At 48.8% G+C, this 10027-nt stretch overlaps 1 protein-coding gene across 1 annotated transcript in view; it reads right to left on the bottom strand.

Moving 5' to 3' along the window:
- Positions 1-10027, bottom strand: part of GOLPH3L (golgi phosphoprotein 3-like) — a 32036-nt gene that overhangs the window by 11361 nt on the left and 10648 nt on the right. The window contains exons 2-3 of the mRNA XM_004689556.2: positions 6248-6379; positions 5176-5290 (exon numbers count right to left, since the gene is read on the bottom strand). Of these exons, the coding sequence (XP_004689613.1) occupies positions 5176-5290; positions 6248-6379 (247 nt within the window). The remainder of the gene's footprint in view (positions 1-5175; positions 5291-6247; positions 6380-10027) is intronic.

Genomic DNA, 10027 nt, shown 5'->3' with positions numbered 1-10027 from the left:
TAGCATAGACCACCTGGTAAGCCAAAAAATAAATCTCAACAGGTCTCAAAGGATAAATCCCATATAAATATCTTCTAGTACCACAATGAGGTGAAATTGGAAATCAGCAATAGGAGGAAAACTGGAAAATTCACAAATGTGGAAGTTAATCATAAACAAAGTGTTAAAGAAGAAATCACAAGGGAAATTAGAAAGTACTTAGAAATGAATGAAAGTACAATATATCAAAATATACAGAAAACAGTTAAATCAGTGCTCAGAGGAAGTTTACACAAAGGCTTGCATTGAAAAAGAAGCAAGCTCAGAGTGGTCACTTAACACTATGAAGAACTAGGAAAAGAAGAGCAAAGTAAACCCAAAGCTAGCAGAAAAGGAGAAAATAATAAATATTAGATTGGAGATAAACAAATTAGAGAACAGAAAACAACAGAAAGATCAAAGAAACTAAAAGGTGGTTCTTTGAAAAGATGAACAGAATTGACAAACCTTTAGCTAGACTGCTAAAAGAAAAGAAAGATGCAAATCACAGATAACAGAAATCAAGTGAGAATATTATAACCTTACAGAGATATAAAGAATGAATGCTAAGAGAATACTATGAACATGGACCTTCCTGGTGGCACAATGGGTTGAAGTGCAGTACTGCAAGTGAGCCACAGCCCCTTCACTGTGAGTTTGATCCCCACCCCGGAGGTGACCCACATGGCCCGGCAGACCTCTCCTGACCCGCCCACTGCTCCCCTCAGCAGTGTACTTCATCAGTCGGCCTGTTCTCCTCCCCGCTCTGACTCTGGTGAATCCTCTCACCGCCCCTGCACCTCTGGCCTGCATCCCACCCAGTTCAGTATGCATAAGTAAATAGATCTTTTTTATTTTTTTAAGAAGAGAATACTATGAACAACTGTGCCTATGTTAAGAACTTAGATAATGTGGAAGAAATGGACAATTTGCTTGAAACAGGTCATTTCAATTGACTACAGAACAGAAAATCTCAACATCAATAATAAGAGATTGGATTAGCAATCAATAACCTCCCAACAAAGAACACTCCAGTCCGGGTGGCTTCACTAGTGAATTCTACTTCAAATTTGAGCAAGAGTTAACATCAACCTTTCTCAAATTCTTCTAACTGAAGACGGAACACTTGAAAAAACTGTGTTGCATCTCGCTGAAGTGACTCTGGTTCACGTCGTTAGACAAGATTTGGTGGCACACGTGGATCCCAGCCACCGGCCCACTGGGTTAACCACCCCAAACCTTCCACTCCGGTAGCCCCAACTGTGTAGCCAGCTTTTGAGGGTTTGTTTGGTTTAGTTTTGTTTTGTTTGTTCCTTTTCTTTGTTTCCTTATATTCCACACAAGAGTGCAGGAAGCCGTCAGTGTCTTTTCTCCTATTTTACTTAGCATAACCCTTCCAGTCCCATCCTGTTAGCAATGGCAACAGCTCACCCCCTCCCTCCGTCCACGCGTGTGCATGTGTGTGTGTGTGTGTGTATGTGTGGTGTGTAGGACTCCACTGTGCTCACACACCACATCTTCATCCTCTCGGCTACTGTCGGGCACTCAGGCAGGTTCCACAGCTTGGTGACTGCAGACCGCGCCGTGAGCACGGGAGCGTGTCCTTCTCAATCAGCGTTTTCTCATTCGTTGAAGAGAGACCCAGGATGCGGTTGCTGGGCCGTATGGTAGCTGCTAGTAAATATTTTTTCTTTTTGGCATGTGATTTTCCAGACAAACTTTGTTGAAGATATTTCCCTTTCCTTGACATCTCTGTTGTAGATTAACTGTCCATGTAAGTGTGGGTTTGTTTTTGGGCTCTCAACTCAAGCCCATTATTCTGATTACCATAGACTGAAGTCCAGGAGTGTGATTCTCTCTCTCTCTCTTTTTTTTTTGGTCAGGACTGCTTTGGGTTTTTGGGATCTTTTGTGGTTCCACATAAAATTTGATAGTGTTTGCACTAGTACTTTGCAGAATGTGATTGGGTGCTTGGTAGGGGTTGCAGTCTGTCCTGGCTGTGTAGCGTAAGGTGGCCACTTTGATACTATTAATTCTTCTAATCCAAGAGCAAGGAATCTTTTCCCATTTCCTTGGGTCTTTTATTTCTCTTAACAATGTTTTCACTGGACAGCTCTTTCACCTCCTTTAAGTTTATACCTAGGTATTTAGCTCTTTAGATGAAGTTGAATGGGCTTGTTCTCTGATTTCTTCCTCGTCTAGCTCATATACAGGCACAGAAATGCAACAGATTTTATATACTGACTAGTCACCTGGCACTTCATCAAGCTGATTTATTCTATTGAATAGTTGCTTTAGGATTTTCCTAGTACATTATCAGGTCATCTGCAAACAATGATAGTTTTACTCCCTTTTCCCCACAATTCAACTCCTTTTATGTATTCCTCCTGTCTAACAGCTGTAGTTAGGTCTTTTAATACTACGTTGAGTAGTGGTGGCGAGAGTGAAAATCCTGGTCTTTTATTATCCGGCACTCAGAGAAGATTTGTTTTTCTCCACTGACTGTGATGTTAGTGTCTGGTGTACGGTTGGTTATATGCTCTTCATTTGAACATCCTGTCAAATGTCTCTGCATTTATTGATATGACATGATTTTTAGCTTTCCTTTTGATGATGACTTTTTTTAGCTGAACTACTCTTGCATTCCTGGAGTAAACATCACAGTCAATGGGTGAGATCCTTTTGACGCATTGTTGAATTCAGTCTGCTAAGACTTTGTTGAGGACTTTTATATTTGTTTATCAAAGATATTGGTCTGTAGCTTTTGTTTTCTTTTTGTGATTCCTTAATGCTTTTGGTATCAGAGGAATATTGGCCTCGTGAGATGTGTTTGAAGCATCTTTTTCTACAGTTTTTCTGAAGAAAGGACAGATATCAGTTCATCTTTGAAGATCTGACAGGGCTCATTAGCAAAACCATCCGGTCCTGGGCTTTTGTGTTTTGGGTGACTTTTGATTGTTGCTTCAGGTTCCTTGGTTGTAACTGATCTGTGCAGGTTTTCTATTTCGCACTGATTCTGTCTCAGAAGGTTGTATATGTCTAAGGATTTGTCCATTTCTTCTAGATTATCCAGTTTATTGGGGTAAAGATGTTCACAGCACTCTCACGGTCCTCTGTATTTCTGAGATTTCTGTTCTAACTTCTCTTTTGTTCTGGTCCTATTTACTATAATTTTCTCCCCCTTTTCTCCACGAGAATTTTCTCTGTGAGCCCTGCTAGATGAGAATTTCAACAGACATTTCTCCAAAGAAGATATACAAATGGCCATGAAAAGATGCGCAACATCATTAATCACTAGGGAAAGGTACATCAAAACCATACTGATATCACTTCATAGTTACAGGATGGCTATAATTAAAAACAAAACAAAATGTAAAAAGCCACAAGTGTTGCTAAAGATGTGGAGGAACTGGAGCCTTTATGCATGGCTGGTGAGCATATAAAGGGGTGCAGCCTCTCGGGAAACAGCTCTCAAAATACAGATGCTCCGGACACGCCAACAGCTGCAATTCCCGGGCACATCCCACAGGAGTGAAAGCCTGGCGCCAGGGCGCACAGCGACAGCATCCAAACTGCCCAGCGGGGGAGACGGTCAAGGGGCCCGTGACAGACGAACACACCCAGTGTGACAGCTGCGTGTGCACGTCTGGGGACGATTGGTCTGCTCTAGGTGAGATCTGGATACTTGCGACAGCATGAATGGGCCCTGCGAACCCTGTGCCTTGTGAAGTAAGCCAGACAGAGAAGGCCAAGAAATACAAGCTTCCGCCTGTCGGAGCTACCTGTGGAGGCTGCTGGGGTGGGGGTTGAAGAGGAGGCAAGTTTGGGATAAGGAAACTCGGGGTGTAGACAGAGGCGACGACGACATGGCGCTGTAGATGTATGTAAGGTCGCTAAACTGTACACTTGAAAGTGGCTAAAATAGGCCCTTCCTGGTGGCACCAGGGGCGAAAGCGCAGCACAGCGGAGCTGAACCAGCCGCTGCTGCGCCAGGACGACCCGGCCAGGGAGGCCCCAGGGCGCTGCAGACTCTCCTGACCCGCCCGCGGCTCCCCTCAGCAGTGCACTTCAGTCCATCTGCCTGTTCTGCTCCCCGCTCTGTCTCTGGGGCGTCCTCTCGCCCCTGTACTTCTGGCCTGTACCCCAACTTTCATATGTATGAACAAATCTATCTTTTTTAAAAACAAAAGAAAAAGAATGGCTAAAATAATATTGCATGTATCGTTTTCTATAATAAAATATATACCCAAAGAACATAAAATGATCATAAAAAACTTGACTCTGAATGTTTATAGCAGGATTAGTCAGAGTAGCCAGAAAAGGTAATAACCCAGCAAATGGATGAATGATCAGCAAAATGGTCTATGCATGCAGTGAAGTACTACCTGGAAAAAAGCAGGAGTCCGGTTAAATTTGGGGAAACTCTGAAAATACCGAGGGTTGTATCCGTGACCACATCCTGGCTGTCACCTATTAGCCTCGCAAAATGTTACCTGCGGGGGATTCTGGGCAAATAAGGAATCTGTATTCTTTCTTACAGTTGCATGTGGACCTACAAATATCTCAATACATTTTCAATTACAAAATTGTTCCAGCTGATGACAGTGGCTGCCGTCTGAAAGTGTGCTGTGCAAGATTTATCTAAGCTTTTATTCCAAAGATCTAGTTACTCATAGTAAAGTTTTTGAATTTGCTCCTAAAAGGGAAAAAGGATGGAGTGCTAGTATGTGTTTCAACATGCACAGACTGAACATCCTAAATCACACGATTCGTAAGTTTATGGCTCCACTCATATGAAATATTCAGCACGGGCCATCTACAGAGACAGAACGTGTATTGTGGGTTGCAGGTTGGGGAACTCTGGAGAACAAAACTAGCTGCTAGTGATCATGGGGTTTATTTTGGAGGTGAGAAAATGTTTTAAATTTAGACTGTGACAATGATCGCACGAGTGGATGACAGAGTCGAATCCACTGAGTTGCATATTATAAACGAGCCGACTGTGTGCTGTGGGAATATGTCACTAAAGGTTTTTGGACAGCGAGCCCTAGTTCTTATTCAACCCCCTGAATTTCTGTATTTCTTTTCCTGATCTGAGTAAGAAGAGGAGAAAGATCACAAATGGTGGAATTTTTGAGTCGTTTTGCATGATCTTACCAGTGAGTAGTTCTATCCATGTTTGGACAGTTTCTGTGGGTTCAGTGGCTTTGATGTGTTTGAGAGTTTCATCCAGTAAAACGTCACCTGTCGGGCTGTCTGACCTGAGCAGTACCTTTCAGGAAAGAGGTGAGGAACCTGGTTCATTCCATCATTCAAATTCATTTTCGTCAATACACTACACATTGATGGTTAAGTGTCGCAGAAAACGCAAACAAGCAGTAGAATGGACTGTCCCTGCGCTTAGGAGCTTCAAATAATATGGGGTGATAGTCGGGAGACGAAGAGACCCTGGAAGTGATCCCTGGTGATCAAATGGGTATAAATGATGACAAAGGAAAGATCCAATAATAACTCTGAGCCTGGAACAGCCTCTTGAGGAACAATTGCCTGCTGGAAGCATCAGGGTGCAGGGTCCGGCCACCAGCTGGACGTGACCCTGGTTGGAAAAGGTGGGAAAAGAAGGTGGGGCTGGAGACGTGGGGTTTAACCTCCTGGAGATCACAGACGAAGCGGGACACGAACGACATCTCCAAGCATCATGCCAAGGGAGCCAGACCCGACTCGGGTTCAGAATGGACACGTGGAGGAAACAGAGAAGCCAGCGCCAGGGAAGGAGGCCGTCTTCGACAGAGGGGATCCACGGCCCGGCGCCACACAGCGGTTGAAAGAGAAGCCAGAAGCTGCTGGCCCCTGAGAAGGGGCTGTCCAGAGTGAGGTGTGGCAGTGACAGTGGGGGACAGTGGGGCATGGAGACAGATGGCCCTCAGGGCCCGGCGCGCGTCCCCAGCTGTCCGGGGCCGCCTGGGGATGACCAGCGCTCAGCAAGGCCAGCGCCCGGCCCCGGCACACGCCCATTTCACAGGGTAGTGACGGAGGGGACCCGGCCCAGCGCGTCACATCCTGACTTCACTGAGTCAGAGGCGGCCGGCACCGGGCCCCGCGCCGACCGGGCCTGGCCGCCCCTCTGCGTGGGACCTGACTGCCCGCGAGGCCGTGTGGGCGGCAGCGGCCCACCCATGGGCTGCCGCGTCGCGCCTCCCTGAGCGAAGCGGGGTGCACGGGCGTGTACCTTTCTGTCCAGCAGCCGTTTCTTACGCACGGTGGTGGGCTCCAGGGAGATCCGACCCCGCATGGCCAGCTCTATCAGGATGCCGCCCCGCAGGCCCGACGATATGCAGTCGTTCCAGAAGGACGTGTAGCCCTGCAGGGGAGAAGGGGAGAGAGGCTGCCGTCCAGCCGCCCGACCCGCTTCCCCGCGGGCTGCGACTCCAGGCCGGCTGGGTCTGCCCACGTCAAGCTGCTTGGTGACTTCCTTTGGTTTGGCTGTTAGAAACTGGCATGACAAATTTTAAACTTTTGAGAAATTGGGCTGCTTTGAAATCTGTTTCCAAGACACTCTACATCTGGAGTCGGACCTAAGTTAAACCAAGCAGAAAAACGCGGACAACGGGCCTCGCCCCTCTGGGACGTGCGTTTAGGAGCACGCTGTGGCCGGCGAGTCCAGGCCCCGCCGGCCACCTGTAAGGACAAGCCCAGGGCTCACTGCACAGTTCGCAGAGGGACAGTGGGGACAGTGATACCTTCCCACGTTTGCTGTGGGGAGTAAATGAGACGTCACACATGAGACAGGCCTGGGGTGCCGGGCAGGCAGCCGGCACCTAAATGCTGTCTCCCTTTCCCAGCAGCCCAGCTACTGGGAGACAGCACAGGGAGCAAGAGGTTCTAGAGACGGATCGATGCAGGCAGGGCTGGGCACAGCCAGGGGCGCGGGGGGCGAGAGGCTTCACCAGAGACGGGGTGGGGAGCAGAACAGGCCGACTGCCGGAGCACACCGCTGAGGGGAGCAGCGGGGAGACGGGGGGGGGGCTGCTGCGCCCTGGGGTCCCTCCCTGGCTGGGCTGAACTCGCTGAAGCGGCTGCCACCTGCTTCGCAGCGGGGAGGGCCCGAGCCAGGATGATCTGTGAGCTCCAATCTCATCATGTAACTGTCTCCTTCCCGTTTAAAATTTTGAGGCGCTTCTCGCCCTCAAGTCCAGACCCCTCTGGACAGCATTCAAGCCTGGGGCTGCTGCAGTCTCCTCTGGGAGCCTCCCCGGCGTGGAGCTATTTTGCGAGCTCCTGATGCCTCGCCACTTCCCCTGGCGCTGGACACGCGGCCCTCACTGTCCAGAAGCGCCCATTCGCGCGTTCCCCGGCTCAGCCCCTTCTGAAGTGCTGAGGGCCTAGAGCCACATTTTTCTTCCTTTTTTACATTTTATTTGTGCACACAGAACTGGGGTACAGGCCAGAGGTGCAGGGGCGGTGAGAGGGCTCCCCGGGGACAGAGTGGGGGGCAGAGCAGGCGGTGGCCTGAAATCCACTCCGAGGGGAGCAGCGGGGAGACCCGAGTCTGCTGCACCCTGGGGCCCCTCCTGGCGGGGGTCGCGCTCGAGTGGAAGCTGCGGCCGCTCGGTGCCGCGCTCTCGCCTGGCCAGCGGGGCCATGTCCGCCGTCACCTCGCCGGCCCGCCTGCCCCCACCGGCCACGGGCCTCACCTGGGTGTGTCTGGGAGTCCTGCTCTAGCATTTATTATGTCGCAGTCAAGTGTTTGCCCCCAGTGGGCTACAGACTCTCCGAAGGGAGTACCTGGCTGGTGCATACTCTCAGGCTCCCAGCTGGGTTAGGTCCGTCCACGCCCTGCCTCGCAGCTACTTCAGATCGTCCTTGTGACTTCTCTTTGGAAGCGTAGGCTTGTCACTTTAGATGACACTTGCTTTTATGCAACTTACCCGCTTAGTTAAGGCTGAGGCGTGACTTAGTCCACATATTATTCACTGAGGCCTCGCTTTTATGTACAACTGGTGACTTCAGGACTCAGCAGATGGGCAAACATTTCAGTCACTTCAACAGCAAGCTGAGCAGCTTCCTCACTCCTGCCTGATACTGTCCTGTGTCAGCGGCAGTGGTGGCCGATGGCCGAGGGCACCGTGACTGCGGCTCACCGTAAGCAAGCGGCGGGGGCCAGAGGGTGGACGCCCTTGCGCGTCACCGTACCTCATGATACGTAACCCTCTTCAGATGAGTCCTGGTAACTTTACTGAGGCACGTGCCAAGCAGGAAAAAGGTTAAAATACACGTACAGCTTTAAAAAATAGTTATAATTCTGAAGCCCGTTTTCCTCTAACTATATCTACCTGCCTTTTCCTTCTTTTTTTCAATCTATCTGAATTTTCTGACCGGCTGTGATAAAGATGATGTGCTGACGGACCACTGCTCTAACACACAAGACACTTAGCACATACACATGAAGTTTACCATTCCATTGTGAAATTAGCTTAACCAATTCAACCAAAGATTCACATATGAAGAAAAAGAGCAGATCTTAGGATCGATAAACACAATGGAATTCGCACGTTGCCTCCTGACCAGCAGGGAATCGTGGGGGTTGGCAGAAAGAGGTGTTTGGACAGTAAACTTTCTTTTGTTCTGACTCTAAAAGAACAAAGGTCACATAACAGAAATGTGTGACGAGGGGATGAACGCCTCCCAGTCGGATAAACATTACGCACGCACAATCTTGGTTTTACACACATGTATAGATTCTATTAGTATTATTTTTAGAAGTGAAGTAATGCCAGGCGACAGCCCCCCCCCCAGCGCTCTGGACCTCTCCGCATCAGCGACCGCGCAATTCCTCCCTCGCTGTAGGGGCGCTTTGCTGTACCTCAGACCCACGATGGTTTCGCCAAGCTTTGGCTGATGTCTGCTTAGGTGGTGCAGGGAACGGCCATGACAAATTTTTTTATGAAAAAGATAGTAAGTTCTCCTTTAACAGCATGGTTAGGCGCTTGGAAACTGCCGGAAAGAGAAATGACTTAGAATGAAATCCACCTTACCACAGGCCTTGACATAGGTGACAGGGAGCTTTGCCTGCACACTGTTGGTGGGGATGGGTGCAGTCTCTGGGGAAACGGTATGCAGGGGCCTCAAAAAAGTTAAAAATTGTATCTACTATATGGTCTAATAACCCCACTTTTGGGTATCTATCCAAGAGTATAAAAACACTAGTTTGAAAAGCTTTTAAACTAAACTAGTGTTTTTTTGTGTGTGTTTTGTTTTTTTAAAAGATTTATTTATTTGTGCTAACAGAACTGGGGTACAGGCCAGAGGTGTGGTGGGTGAGAGGCTTCACCAGAGACAGAGTGGGGAGCAGAACAGGCAGATCAACAGAAACACACTGCTGAGGGGAGCAGCGGGCGGGTCAGCAGAGATCTGCCAAGCATGTGGGTGACTCCCTGGCCGGGGATGGCTGCACTGGCTTCAGAGAGCTTCATAACATGGCACTTTAACCCGCTGCACCACAAGGGAGAGCCCCCTAGTGTTTTTTTAAAGGTCTTTCATATCTCATTTGATTTATTCCTATGTGCTTTTAGTTTTTATTGTTATTGGGAATGGTCATTTAAAAAATTATTTATTGATGCACGCAGAACTGGGGTACAGGCCAGAGGTGCAGGGGCGGTGAGAGGCTTCACCAGAGACAGGGTGGGGAGCAGGGCAGGCAGATGCGTCCTAACCCCGTTGCGCCACCAGGGAGGGCCCCTCAAACGAGTGTGTTCATACTCTTGGGTAAAGAGTCTGTGGTAAGTGCACACACCGGAGCAGAATCCAGCTGTAAAAAGAGGGAACCTTGGCATCTGTGACAAAAGGGAGGGGGGATGACGCTAAGTGATACGGGACAGAGGGAGACAGAAAAACAGCAATCACCTCACTCTTACGTAGAATGTAAAGAGATAAAGCAAAGAACGGGCCAAACCAAGCCAAAACAAATCCCTGGATTTGGACCACAGCGCCGAGTTTTCCAGAGGTGGGG

This window comes from Condylura cristata, unplaced genomic scaffold (assembly GCF_000260355.1).
Source record: "Condylura cristata isolate star-nosed mole 26May11 unplaced genomic scaffold, ConCri1.0 scaffold00026, whole genome shotgun sequence".
Taxonomy (NCBI): domain Eukaryota; kingdom Metazoa; phylum Chordata; class Mammalia; order Eulipotyphla; family Talpidae; genus Condylura; species Condylura cristata.
This window is presented reverse-complemented; position numbering and strand designations above follow the sequence as displayed.